The sequence below is a fragment of the Arvicola amphibius genome, chromosome 6 (genome assembly GCF_903992535.2).
Source record: "Arvicola amphibius chromosome 6, mArvAmp1.2, whole genome shotgun sequence".
In the NCBI taxonomy this organism is placed as follows: domain Eukaryota; kingdom Metazoa; phylum Chordata; class Mammalia; order Rodentia; family Cricetidae; genus Arvicola; species Arvicola amphibius.
In genome coordinates this window covers 40921501-40939017 of record NC_052052.2, presented here as the reverse complement: position 1 = coordinate 40939017, position 17517 = coordinate 40921501, and the positions used below count along the sequence as shown (strand labels likewise).

At 50.9% G+C, this 17517-nt stretch overlaps 1 protein-coding gene across 1 annotated transcript; it reads left to right on the top strand.

The window, feature by feature from the left end:
• Positions 1 to 1488: 1488 nt before the first annotated feature.
• Cdcp2 (CUB domain containing protein 2) lies at positions 1489 to 17120 on the top strand. Its single transcript, XM_038332375.1, has 6 exons — positions 1489 to 1567; positions 7117 to 7464; positions 10407 to 10742; positions 11826 to 12179; positions 14717 to 14895; positions 16794 to 17120. The coding sequence occupies exons 1-6, from the start codon at positions 1489 to 1491 to the stop codon at positions 17118 to 17120; spliced, it is 1623 nt and encodes a 540-aa protein (XP_038188303.1).
• The last annotated feature ends 397 nt before the right edge of the window (positions 17121 to 17517 follow it).

Below are 17517 nucleotides of genomic sequence, written 5' to 3'. Positions count from 1 at the left end.
GCCCAGGCCCTGCCCTTACCGGGAAGTTGAACACATGGCCCATTTCATCTCAGTGCCCCCCAGGCCTAGTGCAGGCTCTGCATGACACAGGCAATATAAATACGTGGTGAAGGCCTGGGGAGCTGTGGGAAAATGCTTCACATACACGTGCGTGCACACACACACACACACACAAACACACGGACCTGAGTTCGATCCCTAACACCCATATTTTAAAACCAGTTATGGTATCAAGCATGTTTTATTTCATCACAGGGGAGGTAGAGGCAGCTGGATCCCTGGGGCTCACTGGTGAATTCTCGATTCAGTAAGAGACCCTGTTTCAAAAATCAGGGTGAATGGTTCCTGGAGAACAGCACTCAAGGTTGGCCTCGGGCCTCCATACATGCATGCCTCCGTGTATGTATGTGTGTGTGTGTGTGTGTGCATATGTGCCTCTGTGTATGTGTGTGCCTGTGTGCCTCTGGGTATGTGTGTGTGCATGTGTGTCTGTGTATGTGTGTGTGCATGTGTGTGTGTGTGAGAGAGAGAGAGAGAGAAAGAGAGAAACAAGCATACAAGAAAGAGAAAAACAAACTTAGAAAAGAACATGTAGTAGGCTAAATAAAGAGAAAGATCCCATTTTCTGCTGGACACAGGACTCCTGGGGACACCTCCGCAGTCCCAGCTCCTAGCGTGGGGCCTGGACACAGCAATGAGCAGAGGCTGGTGATCAGTGAAGGCACATGTGCTGTTCAAGTTACACTACAGACTGTGGCCATGTCTATTGCATCGGAAGACTCACACTAGAAATCTAACCTGCCAATTCCGCTACTCCCAATGCAGTCTTCCTTAAAAAAGACTCCTCTCCTCGGCTGTCCGCAAGCTCCTGCTCCCTCCCTCTGAGCTGAATTTTCACATTGGAAGAAAACTTGTCCCATCTGTCCAAAACATTGGACTCCTTTTGGCTCCCTCCGGAGCAGAGGATGGAAAAAGACAGGAGCATGCACCTGTCATGCGTGTCAGCATATTCTGAGTGCTTACTGCACACGTTAGCACATGTGATCTCATTTCTTTATTCCCAGCAGCCCCAGAGGCAGGGCTGAATAACTGTGCTGGTTGGATGAGAAGGCCACGCCCCACAGGAGAGAAATGACTTGTTTAACACCACCTGACTATCATCTGGAGAGGCTGAGCTGGGATTGATCCCATCTCCTCCAGGCCCTGGAAATTAGGCCCTTTCTTCACTACCCTATTTCCTCCCAGGTCCTCCCTGTACAGGGTGGCCATTGCAGTTCTCAGTACGTGTCAACCTGGTGACACCAGATCCGTCACCTTAGTGAGGAGTGAAGGAAGCCCCTGGGATCGGCTTACTAATTCAAGGGCCCGATGAATTATTCACAGTACCATTTACTTGGGGGCCCTTCCAGCCTCACCTCTCTTTCCCCGCTCAGACCCTTGGATCCTGACCCCTGAACTCAGCCTTGGTGGGGGACCCCCAGCGAGGAGATGCTAGCTGAGCTGGGGGCTTGCCTGTTGCTGGCAATGGTACTGCTGAACTCAGGTCCTGGGACCCACGCCATGGAAGGTAGGTGATCCGGTGATGGTGATCCAGTAATGAGCAACCGAGAGGATGGGAGGAGAGCACAGAGGAACTGGGGGGGGGGGGGGGTCCAGAAGTGCAAGCCGGGAAGTTGACTCTGTGTTTGCTCCTGAGTAGTGGAGGACAGCATTGAGTGGGCGCCTGCTGTTTGCTTCACATACATAAGAGCATTTCATCTTCAGAACAAAGGCCTAGGTGAAGGCTGGCTCCCCCTCCCCGCCCCCATGAAGAAACTCTGGGCTCAGAGGCTTAGGTACAGTTGCTGTGCATGAAGGGAATGGCTCTGAAGTGTGGAAGGCTCCTGTGGGAAGGTTCCTCTGCTCTGGGAGCCGGATGCACTTCCCACGGCAGCCAGTGGTGCCAAATTCCTCACTGTGCCATTCAGTGTCCCTGGTGTGCTGGCTCCAAGGCGTCTGTGTGCCTGCTGGGAACCACACTCTTTCTGAGAATGCCTTGCCCTGGGGATCTTAAGTCCCTGCTGTCCCTCTGCCTGGGAAGAAGTTCTTCCTGGAATCTCTTAGGAGAGTCCTGTTTCTCTTTGAAATCTTTTTTCATTTGTATGTGTGAAGGGTGAGTGCACACGGGTGCACTGGATCACAGGTGTGGAGCTCAGCGCACAGGCCATGGGGGTTCTTTCCTTCCACCATGTGTGTACTGGGTGGTTCAGGTGGTCAGTCCTGGGGCAAGAGCCTTTATCCACTGCACCAGCTAGCCAGTCCCTTTTTCTCTGCTGTTCACCCTTAAAGTTTAAGTCATGTCACTTCCTCCTTGAAGCCCTCCTCATCCTCTGTTGGGCTCAGATGCTCCCTTTCCAGGTTCCCAGAGCTCCCTCACCCCAGACTGTGAGTCTTGTAAATTTGGGTCACTCTGCCCCTCGTGGTGTTGTATGTGAAGACTGTGGGGTAATTCCACCATTCTGCAATGGGTACACTCCCTGGAGGGCAGGGGACTCAGCAAGCAGACCCTATAACTTTTCCTCCATCTTCTTGCCATAAGGCTGTGAACCAGATACCACCCCACCCCCAGCACCAGCCTGCCCAGACAGGGAGCAAATCATGTGACCTGTCCCCTACATGGTCCTTGTGATGCCTCCATCTCCCTTGTCCTTGCGGTACTCAGTAAGGATGAGGGTAGCATCCCACTTGGCAGGTACATGGCTGAGGTTCACAGAGGCTGAGTGATGGAGCCCCCCTCCCATCTTCCCCAGTAGCTATAATTTCCCTTCTCACTCTGCACATATCACCTCCCCTGTGGGTCTCATCCCTCCCTTAAAACTGCGATCCCATAGCCCTTTGCAATGCAAGCTACAGCATGCCGCACAGTGTGGCTTCCATCTGGCTTGCCTGACTTTCCTCAACCCCATCCCCTTTGTGAGCTTCCCTAGGTGGGAGGCCTAGTTCAAATCAGCATAGACCCACAGTGCGGTGCGGTGTGTTCTTCTTTCAGGGACTTCGTTCAAGTACATACTTGAGGATTCCTTTGGCCGCGAGTGACAGGACCCAAGCTGTATATACTTAGCAAGAAGGTATCTTGGGCTCTGTAACAGGGTAACAGAGATGGAGCTGAGCCTGCCAGCAGCCAGGGCCTCTTGGCCCAGGGCCATTTTTTTTCACATGGCTTCTTGCCATCTGTGGACATTTCCACAGTCTGAACATGGACCCTCAGGGCTCCCATTCCCAACCTAGGGCCAACGAGGAAGAGACACGCTTCACCCCCCACCCCCAGACGTTCTGAGAAGTGCTGGATCCTGGCCTAGAACACTCCCCACAGGTCAGAATTAACACAGAGCCACAGCAGTGTCTGAAACAGGCGGCCCGGGGTCCCACCAGTTAGAAGAGAAGGTCAGTTAGAATAGATGTCAGTTATGGTAACTTCTCCTTCTGGGCTCAGTTTTCTCATCTGCAAAATGAGGTCAATAATGCAAAAAACCTGAGAAGGAGCCATGCATTCTGCTTGGCTGATATTTGATTCCTAATACAGCACTATGCCCCCTCGCTGTTTATTGTTGGACTAGTGGGGTTGTGTATCTCACAGTTCTTCGTCCTTGGCTTGGCAAAATGGGGCTTTGTGGTTTTATTAAGAATGTTCCTGGGGTTGGCAAGAAGGCTCAGCGTTTAGAGCACTGGCTTCTCTTCTAGGGGAGTCTAGTTCTGTTCCCAGTACATGTCATCAGGTGGCTCCCAGCTCTCTATTGTAGCTCCAGGGAGATCTGACCCCTCTGCCCCAACGGGCACCTACACTCACGCATGCTCCCATATGGACACACATGAATATACAAAATTTAAAATAAAAAATAAATCTTAAAAAAAGAAGAAAAAGAACCAGATGGTGACGCACGCCTTTAATCCCAGCAGTGGGGAGGCAGAGACAGGAGGCTCTCTGTGAGCTCAAGGCCAGCCTGGTCTACAAGAGTGAGTTCCAGGATAGCCAGGGCTACACACTGAGAAACCCTGTCTCAAAAAAACAAACAAAACCAAAGCAAACAAACAAACAAAAAAAAAACAGAAGAAGGATATTCCTTTTGGGGGCCAATGAGGTGGCTCAGCAAGTAAAAACATTTGCCACAAAAACCTAATGATCTGCATTTGGTCCCTACAACCATACAAAGTTGCCATAAGTTTTCACACGCTTGCAATGGCATCCCCCACCATTCTCATGATGCACACACATGTATGAATACATAGTAATAAATAAAAATCTATACTTTGAAGATTTACTATTTTTAGTTACGCGGGAGAGTATTTTGTCTGCATGTATATCTGTGCACCCCTTGCGGGACTGTGGAGGCCGGAAGAGGGCATCAGATGCCCTGGAACTGGAGTTACCATTATGGGCTGCCATGTGAGCACTAGGAATCAAACCAAGGACCTCTGCAAGAGTAGTCAATGCTCTTAACCACTGAGCCATCTTTCTAGCCTCAAAATTAATTTTTGTATTTCATTAAAGACTGTTCTTGGGCTGGAGAAATAGCTCAGAGGTTAAGAGCATTGACTGCTCTTCCAAAGGTCCTGAGTTCAATTCCCAGCAACCACATGGTGACTCACAACCGTCTATAATGAGATCCCATGGCCTCTTCTAACATTATATATGTAATAAATAAATAAATCTTTTTTTTAAAGAGTGGGGGTTTTTTGCCAGTGGTGGCGCATGCCTTTAATCCCAGCACTCGGGAGGCAGAGGCAGGCAGATCTCTGTGAGTTTGAGGCCACCCTGGTCTACAAGAGCTAGTTCCAGGACAGCTAGGACTGTTACACAGAGAAACCCTGACTCTGAAAACCAAAGAATAGAAAGAAAGAAAAAAAGTTTTCTTTTATAAGCTGGAGCAATAGCTCGGTTGGTAAAGTGCCTGCCGTGCCTCGCAGGAGGACCAGAGTGAGCTCAAAATTCAGAAGCCGTGAAACAATGCCACATGCTCATAATCCCAGGGCTGGGAAAGTGGAAACAAGCAGCTGCCTGGGCCATGGGCCAGGCAGCCTAACCTACTTGGTGAGCTCCAGGCATCTTAGGAACAGCATTTGAAGTTAAGCTCTGGCCTCCTCCACATGCACACATGTGCACAGAAAAGCCACACAATGCTTGTAATCCTAACATTCATGAACCAGTGCGAGAGGATCCAAGAAAATTGGAGTCCAGACTGGTCTAGTAGTGAGTTCCAGGTCGGCCAGAAAGACCATAACACATAGAAAGACCAAAACATTGAAAGGCTCAAAACAATCAAACAAACAAACATCTTTGTTAGATTGTTTCCTTTTTAATGTGGGGAACAGTGGTACGTGTCTATGGTTCTAGACACTGGGGAGGCTAGGGCAGGAAGACCTCTTGAGTCCAGGAGTACACACACACACACACACACATGCACAAACACATGTGCACACACATACACATGTGCACACACTTTTCTTCCTAGCAGCTAGAAGGCTGAGGTAAGAAGATCTGCAATTCAAGGCTAGCCTGGGCTATATAGCTAAGACCTTACCTTAAAAAAAAAAGATCCCATGAGGGATGTATATGCATTCCAAATTGTTTTTTTAAGATTTATTTATTTATTATGTATACAACATTCCTTCCCTGTATGCTTGCATGCCAGAAGAGAGGGCACCAGATCTCATTATAGATGGTTGTAAGCCACCATGTGGTTACTGGGAATTGAACTCAGGACCTCTGGAAGAGCAGTCAGTGCTCTTAACCTCTGAGCCATCTCTCCAGCCCCACACATTCCAAATTGTATAGCATTCTACTATATAAGGTTCCCTCTTGGCTTGTCTTTTATTTATTGAATTTGTTCTTTGGCATTTTCATACACACATATGCTGCATCCTGATTACTCCACACCCACCTTCCTTGTCTCCCTCTGACCTCTGTCAGCCCTGTTGCTGTTGCTACTGGAGTGGTGGTGGTGGTTATTATTACTTTGAATCGCGGTCTTGCCTTGTAACCCAGGCTTGCCTAAAACTTACAATCCTCTTGCCTCGGCCTCCAGAGTACTGTTCTTACAGGCGTGTGCTACTGTATCAGGTTGTGCCTTTTTATGTTTTTCAAACGCTTGAACCAGACATACTAGCACACATCTGTAATCTCAGCATTTGACAGCCTGAGGCAGAAGGATTACAAATTTGAGGGCAACAGGATTACAAGTTTGAGGCCGATCTGAGGCTACTCTTACCTTTTTTTTTTTCCCCTCCAAAAGCTTAGCAACGTTGAGTGAACTTCACAGAAAACACCTGTGTGGCTGACCTGGGTTTTCCCTCTGATCAGCCTTTTCCTTGGTGACGGAACAGACATTACAGATGCTTCTAGCCTAGTATTCCCTTAAAGGTGGCCAAATTCTGGTTTTCTAATTTCTTTTTGTTGTTTCCTTTTAAATTATTTATTATTTTTTATTTATTTACCTTTTTGGTTAATTTGTTTATTTTTGATTTTTCAAGACAGGGTTTCCCTGTGTAGTCCTGAATGTCCTGAAACTTACTTTTAGACCAGGCTGGCCTTGAACTCACAGAGCCTCCTGAGTGCTGAGATTAAAGGTGTGCGCCTCTGTCAGTTGGCTCTATTAATGTTATTTATTTTCGAGACAGGGTCTCTCTACCTAGCCCTGGCTGGCCTGGAACTTACTCCATAGACCAGGCTATTTTTGAACTCGAAGAGATCCCAGTGCCTCTTCTTTCCTATGCTGGGGTTGAAGGTGTATGCCACCATGCCTGGCTTCACCTGCTTTCTCTTTCTCCTCAGAACTCGCTGCTCTCCTGTCTGTTCCACATTTTGTTTGTGTTTATTCTTTTCCCACCAGAACACGCATGCCTGAGAGCAAGGTCTTTATCCCTGCTGTCCTCCCAGCATCTAAGAGCACCGCCGGGGACTCCAACAGCGCTTATTGACAGACTAGAAGAATGCTTCCCCATATCTGAAAGAAGTGGGGATGCTCGAGAGAGCACAGGCACACCTTCAGAGTGATTGGGACCCTGTCCTATTTCCTGTTCACCCTCAAGGCCGCAGACTTGCCTGTGTATCCAAGGCCCCATCCTTTTCTCTTGCCTCAGGTGTCAAGTGTGGGGGTGTGCTCTCGGCACCATCTGGGAACTTCTCCAGCCCGAACTTCCCAAGTCTGTATCCTTACAACACAGAGTGCAGTTGGCTGATCGTGGTGGCCGAGGGGTCCTCGGTGCTGCTCACCTTCCACGCCTTTGACCTGGAGTACCATGACACCTGTGGATTTGACTTCCTAGAGATCTACAATGGGGCATCTGGAGACAAGGGCAATCTTCTGGGCAGGTTCTGTGGCCAGGTGCCCCCACCACCCTTCACCTCCTCGTGGCACGTCATGTCTGTTGTCTTCCACTCGGACAAGCATGTGGCCAGCCGAGGCTTTTCTGCAGGCTACCAAAAAGGTCAGGGGGCCCTTGGCAGGAAGGTTGGCCCCAGTGGCTGCAGGAGGTGGGGGGACAGGACACAAGGGATGTGAGCAGGTAGCATCTTAGAACTGCCTACAGGGGCAAACGTGGCTTCTTCACACCCATGACCTCCCCGGAAACCACTACCTGCTGCTCTTATGATTCTTTCCCGTTTCCTCCGTGACTGCTGGGTCCCCCCCACCCCCCTGCAGCTTGCTGTTCCCTGAAAGGAGGCTTGCCACTCTCCTCTGCCAACATTATGCTGCAGGAGGATCCCAGCTGTCCCTGATGTTGAAGTCCTGTGACTTCTGCCTCCTTCCCCTGCCTGGGTCCAGGGCATCAGGGACAAGAGCTTTTAGAACCCGTGGTTCCTCTTCTTAAGGTCTTTCCCTGCATGCAACCCTTACCAGTCTTCCTTAATCCCTGACTCCTCCAAGCAGGCCTGTCTCCTGCCACCCAGGTGGAGCCCTGGTCCTCCCCTTTCTTCACCTTTCTCCTTGTCGCCTTCCTCCTATCTTTGAGCTCCTGTGTGCAGACCCAAAAGTCCTCCTTTCTCCCCAGGACAATATCAGATGTCTCTATGTCAGCCCAAGCAGGACAGCCACAAATGCCTATGTTCACAAGTCCACTCCCTGCAACCATAGGGCTCAGGAAGGATGGCAGCCCCTGACGGATTTAGAAGCACGGAACTGTACTGTATTAAGACACAAGAACGAGGGGCTGATCTGACTAGTACATGGAGATCGTAGGCCTGGGAGTTTTAGGACTCTAAGGTATCAAAGGTGTCCTGGCAATGCTTTCCAACATTTTCACAAACAAGAAATAGCTGATAGCAGGCAGTGCCATCTTCTTAGTTTTTTTTAATATTTATTTATTTATTATGTGTACAATATTCTGTCTACATGTATGTCTACAGGCCAGAAGAGAGCACCAGATCTTATTACAGATGGTTGTAAGCCACCATGTGGTTGCTGGGAATTGAACTCAGGACCTTTGGAAGAGCAAGCAGTGCTCTTAACCACTGAGCCATCTCTTGAGCCCTCTTCTTAGTTTTTGATATCTAAAAAGATAAAGGTGGTATTTTAATGATAGGCATGTATTTCACAAGTTCACATTTGTGTGCATATGCATGTGTTTGCATGCACGTATGCGTGTGTGGGTGCGTGGGTGTAAGCCAGAAATCAACCTCAAGTGTTCCTCAGGAGCCATCTAGCTGAGACCTGGTGCTCTCCAATTAGGCTAGAATGGCATTTGGCAGGCGAGCTCCACCTCCCCTGCCCTAAGATTACAAGCGTGAGCTGCCGTGCCCAACTTCTGTGGTAATGCTGGGGATAAATCTCGGTCCTTACGCTTGCTCAGCAAACACTTTAATAGCCGAGCTGTTGCCTTGGCCCCAAGCTCACATTTCCAGCATTGACTCGTAAGAAGCCAACCACTGAAAAACAGGGAAATATATAACAGTGGATATCGACGGTCTCCACTGGGCTAAATTATGTATAAGACATGTAACTTTGGGTCCTGTCTTTTATTGTACTAAAAGATAGCGGGGCTGGGGAGAGTGCTCTGTGAGTGATCTTTTGGATCCCCCAGCATCCACAGGAGATGCCAGGCACAGCCATGGGCACCTGGGACCCTGGTGCTGGGGCTTGTTGGCCATCTAGCTAACCTAGCTGAAAATGAGCAAACTTCAGGTAGAGAGAGAGAGAGAGAGAGAGAGAAAGAGAGAGAGAGAGATCCTGTTTCAGAGACAGTGCAGAAAGTGAGAGAGCAGGACGACTGATATAAAGCACCTGCATGGGCATGAACATGACACATATATGTAAACACACACACCACACGTGTGCCCATGGGAAATACACCGTAAGAATGAAGTCATAAGCATATACCTGCTCCAGTGTTGGTATTAATTGATGGGATATCACAGACTATCTCCACCTACCATCTCATTTCTCGGGAAGTCTGAAGGCCAGAGAAGGAATGTGATTGCCTAAGATCACGCAGCTGAGAAAGCAGTCCTGGGCCAGGAAGTCAAGCCTTAGCTGCCCCGTGCCAAGCTCCTGCCACACAACTGCAAGTAATCTGGGTTCCAGTTCTGCTTGCTAGGTGGGTGTTCTGCCCATACACTTGGCCCTTGTCACTTTGGGATTGTCCTGCCAATCTCCATGTCTCTGTTTGAGGGCTCTGTTGGTGTCTGTGGTCTCCCACCGAGACTCTCTCTGGTTTCCCTCGACACTTCTCTATTGCTGGGACAGAACACCAGGACCAAGATGAACTACAAAAGATGTCTATTTAGGGCTCACAGCTGCTGAGGGTGAGAGTCCATGACCACCGTGGCGGGGAGCATGGCAGCAGGCAGGCACACATGCCTCTGGAGCAGTAGCTGAGAACTTACCTCTTGATCTCTAGTTTAAGGCAGAGACATAGCTAACTGGGAATGGCATGGGCTTTTGAAACCTCAAAGCCTGCCCCAAGTGTTGCACTTCCTTCAACAAAGCCACACCTCCTAATCCTTCCCAACAGTTCCATCAGCTGGGGACAAAGTATCAAATACCTGAGCCTATTGGTAGCATTTTCCTCTCAGCTACCACATAGTGTATTACTCCCTGTCACCTTCGCTCCTGGGGTGACAGAACTCAGGTGGCTGCTTTACTAGAATTCCCTAGTGGGGTTCAGCAGCCCCATTAGGCCCATTTCACCATCTCCTCTCACCCTCTGATGATCTCCAGATAAACCCCTTTGCACTCTGGTTTTTATCTCTGGGCCTACCTGGATGAACTCAGGCCTAGAAAGGTTAAGTTACCTGACCTCCCACTGTAAAAAGTGGGTGCCACATGGGTCAGGGTGCAGATCTGTGCCTGCCAGGCATGGATATTTGTGGAGACGCATTTTGGGTGTCTGGTTCCCTGGGACGAGGTCAGCTCAAATGATCTCCCTTGCAGATGTGTGTGGTGGTGTCCTGACTGGCCTGTCGGGGGTCCTCAGCAGCCCCGAGTACCCCAACAACTACCCCAACAACGTGGAGTGCCACTGGCTGATCCAGGCCTCGGGCCCCGCCGCTGTCAAGTTGGTGTTTATGGACTTCCAGGTGGAGGGCAGCGACGGATGCACCTACGACTACGTGGCTGTGCTTGGTGCTCCTGGCCCTGCCCGCGGGCACCACTACTGTGGCCGCACCAGGCCCCCTACCCTTGTGTCCCTGGGTCATGAGTTGCAGGTGGTCTTCAAATCTGACTTCAACATTGGAGGCCGGGGCTTCAAGGCTCACTACTTCTCAGGTAGGAGGGGCCCAGCCAACGCCAACACCTGTGCCAAGGCCTAACCTGGTCTTCCTCTGTAAGACTTTCTGCCTTGCTCAGACAAGATCAATCCCTTCTAAACTCCTCAGAGCAGTGGTTCTCAACCTGTGGGTCACGACCCCCCCACCAGGGTTTGAACGACCCTTTCACGGGGGGGGGGAGGTTACACATCAGATATCCTGCATATCAGATGTTTTCATTACGATCCATAACAGCAGCAAAATTATTTTTTTTTAACTTGGAGCCAGTTTTATTGAATTTTTTTTTCTTTCTCATGGTTTATTTTTTTTTATATTTAAAAATTTCCATCTCCTTCCCTAACAGCAGCAAAATTATAATTATGAAGTAGCACTGAAAGTAGTTTTATGGCTGAGGGGGATCACCACGAAATGAGGAACAGCTTTAAAGGGTCGCAGCGTGAGGAAGGTTGAGAGAATTCCTCCCTACTCTCATCCCCCACCTCTTGCTTTTGTCCCGCTCCCTGCCTAAGTGAGCTAGCTCCTTGTTCTCGTGTACTAAACGCATGTACCCCGTGCTCACATAACGTGTGCACAGAAGGGTGAACGTGCTCAGAGAATTCAGATGGGCAGCACAGTGATGAGCCACCATCATGAGTGCTAACAGGGGGACTTCCTGGAGGAGGAACTGAGCAGAGCCTTGATGAAGTCAGCCAAGAGGCATGGGCGGTCTGTGCAGAGGCGCAGAGGGGTGCTGGCTGACTGAGTGCAAGGCTGGTATGCCGACAGAATGTTAGCTCTCTGTACCTGAGACAGGCAAGGTTCACCATGGCTCGCAGTTCCAGAGGCCTGTCAGGAGGGAGCAAAGAGGGGAACAAAAGCTGCTTCCTCGACAGCCAGGAAGCAGAGCCAGAAAAAGGGAAGGGACCAGAACCCCAGGGCCCGCTTTGAGGGCATCCTCGCAGAGAGCCAACCTTCCAGTAGGCCCCCCCACATCCTGAAGGTTCTACCGCCTCCCGGTGGCACCTCAGGCTGCAGACCCGGACTTTAGCTGTTTGTCATTTTTTTTGTGTGTGAGTGAATCTTGCTTCCTCCTCCTTCCCAGGAGAATGCCAGGAGGTATTCACAGCCGTGCGTGGAAACTTCTCCAGCCCACAGTACCCTGGCTCCTACCCCAACAATATCCGGTGCCACTGGACCATCCGCCTGCCCCCGGGCTACCGCGTCAAGATCTTCATCCTGGACCTGGGCTTGGAGGAACCCAACAGCCTGACCAGAACCTGTGACTTTGACCATCTGGCAGCCTTTGACGGGGCCAGCGAGGACGCACAGCTGCTGGGGAAATGGTGTGGTCATCACCTGCCACCGCCTGTCACCTCACATCACAACCAGCTCCTGCTTCTGCTGCACACAGACCGCAGCACCTCTGGCAGGGGCTTCTCTGTGGCCTACATTGGAGGTCAGCTGAGTTAAGAGTGTGGGTGCTGGGGAACCCCACAGCCTCCTTCCTGTGTTCACGGTCACACAACCCCTCTATGGTGTCCTTCAGGCTCTACTCAGGTGCCTGCTCTGAGGACCTTTGAGGCCACTCGGTTGTGGCCCTCACTTATTTCCCCCCTCTTTTCATAGCTTCTGTCTCCATGACTCCTAATTCTTCCCCACCTGGCTCCTTTTCCTGTGGGCTCCATGTCTCTCAGATGTTTGACCTAGTTTCCCGGATTGATGCACAAAATATGTCAAGTTATGAATGGCCAGCATTAGGTGACACACCGAGATACCGCCAGCCCTGCCCGTGTCATTTAGAGCTGCTGACTAGACAAAGGGTGTAAATGTGTCCTCACCTAGCAGAAGCTAGTCAGCTTCTGTTGTTTGGGTCCAGGGACTCAGAATGTCCTAATGGCACCTCTGAGATACTCAGACTTGTGTTTTCAACATAGTTGCCACAAAACTCAGGCTTCGAGTCCACATTCAAGAGAGAGATGCCAGTCACCAAAATCCCATTATCCAAAAAGCCAAAGCAGTTTTTGGGAGGGGGCAAGTTTCAAGACAGGATTTCTCTGTGTAGCCCTGGCTGTTCTGGAACTCAGTCTGTGGACTAGGCTAGTCTCGAACTCAGAAATCTGCCCGCCTCTGCCTCCCGAGTGCTGGGATTCAAGGCCCGGCTAGCCAAAACATTTTCAAAGCTCTCTCAGTGCTTTGTCTTGGGTCATGTTGGCCATGCTTTTGCTGCAGAGGTGGCTGGGGAAGCTGGCATTGAGGCTTCATTAGCTTTTCTAACTTTTGTAACATGGACTCAGTCGTACAGGACCGGTGAGCCTGGGAGTCAGGCGAAGAGTGAGGGTGGCAAGTATGTCTGGTTCTGAGGATATCCTTCCCTCACATGCCTAGACCTGTTCAGCAGTGAAAGGAGCCACTTTCCTCATCCCCAGCGGCAGAGGAGCTGGGGCCCTGGGAGCAGAATGGGAACTAGCTGCTGTAAGCTGGTAGCTCCTAGAGACTTGCACAAAACCACCCTGCTGGGCTTAGACAGCGCCCCGTCCCTGTGGGAAGGACAGTTGTGACTCTTGGTACTATCTCCTTTGATTCTTCGTGGACAAAGAGAATATTGTGATCCAGGTGCTACCTAGGCTCTCTGTCCAGTGACCTGGAGCAGCCCTTTTGGTCTCCAGATCCTGATTTTCCCACCTGGACATCAAGGACCTGGATTGAAGGGTCTTTAGGGACCATTTGCCTCTGAGAGCCTGGCTCTCAGGCCCGGCCTGGGCAGGGCTAAGTGATCTAGACAGTCTCTTCTTGCAACATCTCTAGAGAGGAGGGAGGGGGCAGCTGTCATCCTGGCTCCTGTTCCAGGGCCTTCTGTGCTCCCCATACAGGTCCCTGTGGGAGCCGAGGGTCAGACAGGGTACTCACACTGGGCCGGCACCAGATGGGGCCCAGGCTATCGGCAGCCTCTCCACAGGAAGGGCAGCCTCGGCATCAATCAGGGGTGACACACAGTTCAGCGCCGCCGAGATCATCGTGGGAGACAGCGGACCCATAAATCCCCGCCTGCCCAGACACCCGAGGTTGAAATATGTCTGAGATGTTGCCCAGGGAGGGCTGAGGGATCCAGGCCTCTGCCTGCCAGGTTTCCTTTTCCTTCCAGCTAGCTACCAACCCCCACCCGCCTCTTCCTTGCACACGCCCCTGCATGCACCCTTGCCCCTGAAGTCCCAGACACTGAGAATCACACTCTTGCACAGCACAGAGCATTCTGGGAGCTGACTGATAATAAATGACAGACTGATAAGTAGGGAATCCCGCCCCCCAAGACTGAAGTCCCAACTCAGCCACCAACACGCAGTTTCTTCCACCTCTCAGGGATTTGTTTTCAAAGCAGAAGTGACCCAACTTCTCGGCCATCCATCGCAGGGAGGGGCAACAGAGCTCCCCTCCCCCGCATCCTTCAAAGCTACCGCCTTCTTCTGTCTTCGCTTGATGGTTCTTCATAGCGCTCCTGTGTGTTTCACACATTCATTGCCCTGTACAAGCAGTGGGGTGGCTGGCTTTTTCACGTCTGTGTCTGTGTGTGTGCACAGAGCAGGCCATCAGTAATGATGTGACGGATGATGGGACACACTGCTGGGCATCTGGCTGTGATGAGCAATCACTTCTAATGTGGTGAAGAATTAGCCTCCACTCATCCGCATGCTTGTTCATTCATTCATTCATTCATTCATTCATTCACTCACTCATTCAACATTCCCTTGGTCTGCCAAGCTCTATGCTGGCCTCGGAGGACACAGAGACACGGGCACATCGCATGCCCTAAGCACTCACAGACCCAATGGCGCGGTGGAGCAATGCACGTGAATATCCCGTCTCAGCCCCGTAGGATGCTGTAAACACCTTCCCTACTCTGAGCTTCTGTTCCAAGTCTGCTGTCCTTCAGGGAGGCTTGGGGATGATGGTTCTGGCTGCAGCCCTAAGATCTCAGGCTCCTCCCTCCTGTTCCAGTGGTACCCATGAATGTGAGCTGTTCCCGCACAGACTTCCAGATCCTGATCTCCGCCCAGGCACTGGCCCCACTGGAGCGGACCAAGGTCTACCTGGGCAGCCGGAGCTGTGCAGCCCAGGAAGTTGGTAGCAACTTCCGGATCCAGGCCCGCTTTGACACCTGTGGTACTGAGTCTCAGGTAGGGTCAAGGAAGGGGAGGTGTAAGAGATGAGCTCTGAGCCTTACTGAAGGGCACCTGCTCCCCTCAGATTCTCTCCTGGCTTCAGTGGTGCACCCAGGTCCAGGTGCCAGATACTGGTACCCTTTCAAAAGACCTCAGTGGTGAACAACCCTAAATTTTCTTCCTGATCCTCCGTTTAAGAGCCCCCACGGAAATGAGAACCTTGATTCCTTTAATATACACAGCCACTGCCCTGCACTCTTCCTGCTCATCCTCCCCCATCTGGTGACCCCAGAACATCTCTGAGCTCCACAAACAAATGAGCCTTTCAAGTATAGAGCCACCTCCCTCCAAAGACTGCTTACCAATGAGATTTTTCTGCTATCTTTGGGTGCTGGAGGCTGTGGACCCAGGCCAGGGTGGGTGGGTGGGGCCTGAGGGAGTCCCTGGGGGTTGGCAGTATGGTTTGGCCCGATGCCCATGCCTTGCCACTTGCTTCTGGCCCCCACAGTCCTCCGCTCTACCTTCCCAGCTTCCAGAAAGCCACTGTCCTTTAGACAGTAGAAGGAGGTCAAGGGGCATCTGGCTGCCAGAATCGTCTGTTCTCACCTCTGCTGCATTCCCTGAAGCCCCTAGGGATTCTCTTGAGACAGAGCCACATTCAGTGGTTATGGGATGAAGGAGACAAAGTTCCAGAAGGCTGGGGAGCTGTCTCAGTCAGTAATTTGCTAGCCATGCAAGCATGAAGACATGAGTCTCATCCCCAGATCCAAGCTTATTAAAAAACAAACAGAAACCCTTAAAGATGGGTGTGGTGGCACACACCTTTATTTTTATACATTTTTTAAATATATGAGCCCTCTGTATGAAGATTTGCCTGATTGCCAGAGGAGGGCATCAGATCCATTTAGAGATGGTTGTGAGCTGCCATGTGGTTGCTGCAAATTGAACCCAGGACCTCTGGAAGAGCCCGGGGTCTTAACCACTAAACCATCTCTCTAGCCTGGCATATACCTTTAATCCCAGTACTTGGGAGTCAAAGGCAGGTGGATCTCTGATTTTGAAGCCAGTTTGTCTACATAGCAAGTTCCAGGCTAGGCCAGACCAGTCAGAGCTAGGCATGGTGGTGTGTGCTGGGGAGGTAGAAGCTGGCTTATCTGTTGAGCTCGCTGGCCAGCCAATCTAGCCTAATCTTCGAGCCCCACATCCCAGAGAGAGACCTTGTCTCTGAAAAACAAGGTGGGTGATCGTTGGGGCGTGTAATTAGAATTGACCTGTGGCCTCCAGATATACAAATACACATGTACATGTTCACACACACAAACACATACCCACCTTCACCCTCAAATGAAGAGTCCCAGAAATGAAATCATGAAGTCCTAGAGCCAAGGACTCATGAATACTCAGTTTCAGAACTCTACCCTGTCCCAAAATATAGGGCCATAGACCATGGAATCATTGCCTGGGCACTTTAATGCAAGAATGGCAAATCCCCAGCCTCAAGGTCCAGCCTCTGTAAGGAGCCGCTGTCACCACGGCGTGAGTGCCAAGAGCAATAGCAGCATCAAGCCCCATCTTTCTATGCCTCTCTAGAAACACTGGGCTTAACCTTCTAGTTCTCCGCCTCCTTTTATAGTTATAGCACGTGTGTTTGTGTGTGTCAGAGGACAACTTATGGGCGTTAGTTTTCTCCTCCCGCTGTTTGGGTTTCAGTAGTCTAATTCAGGTTGTCAAGCTTGGCGGCAAGTTCCTTTACCCACTGAGCCAACTTGCTGGCCCTTCTGCTCCTTTGAGAGATGAGGTATCAAGGAAGCTGTGGCTAAGCTATGGGATCAGGCCTATGTATATTTAGAGGAACTGGGAGAGCCGTAGCCGTCTTGGGTGTAAACAAGTATCTGTGACCCCCTCCCCCGCAGAGAAGAAATAACACCTCCGTGATCGTCAGTGTGCTGTACATTGATTTCTCTGCTGCCGGACACGAGGACATCCACGAGTACGAGGTGCGCTGTGAGCCGAGGCGCAAGGAGGCGTCCGCCCACTTGCTGTCGGGCTCTCACTGGCTCGGGCCCTATGCCGCCACTGCTGAGCACCTCCAGGAGGCACCATCCGGGGACGAGGCAGAGGTCCTGGAGAGACCTGGGACTGTGGTGGCCCAGGACACTAGTGACATCGTCTTCCTGGGCCTCTGCATCCTGGCTGGAGTCCTTATGATCATTGCCATTGTGGTCCTGATGCTGCTGTAAGCAGGAAGAGAGCAGCTTGGGGGACCCACAGCAGGGCAGGGTGGGGCTGTGGACATGTTGGTGACATCTGAGCCCCTGTTACCTAGGGGCCACTGCTCTTCCCTGCTCATCACAGGGCTCTGAGAAAAGTTTGTGTAGGTAAGGGCTCTGGAGACGGTTGTAATTGTTGTGATGTTATTAATTTTAAGGCTATTCCACTACAGGAAAGCATGTTCCCATATGTGTCTCTTGTGAGCTTGGGTAGTTGGGGTCACGGGAGGCAGCGTGAATACAACACCCTCATTCTGTTCTTCCCCGACTCAGGGTGCACCTATGAACACCTTTAAGTTTCTCAGACCTTCTTAGCAGGAAGTCTAGTATCGGTGCAGGGCTTCCTCTCTCTTGCATTGACTTGTAT

What these genes read in the sequence shown, in the direction of transcription:
- Cdcp2 (XM_038332375.1), top strand. Translation starts at nt 1,489, where the DNA reads ATGCTAGCTGAGCTGGGGGCTTGCCTGTTGCTGGCAATGGTACTGCTG. An exon ending in TGGGACCCACGCCATGGAAG is followed by an intron (nt 1,568 to 7,116) that starts GTAGGTGATCCG and finishes CTCTTGCCTCAG; the next exon opens with GTGTCAAGTGTGGGGGTGTG. An exon ending in TTCTGCAGGCTACCAAAAAG is followed by an intron (nt 7,465 to 10,406) that starts GTCAGGGGGCCC and finishes TCTCCCTTGCAG; the next exon opens with ATGTGTGTGGTGGTGTCCTG.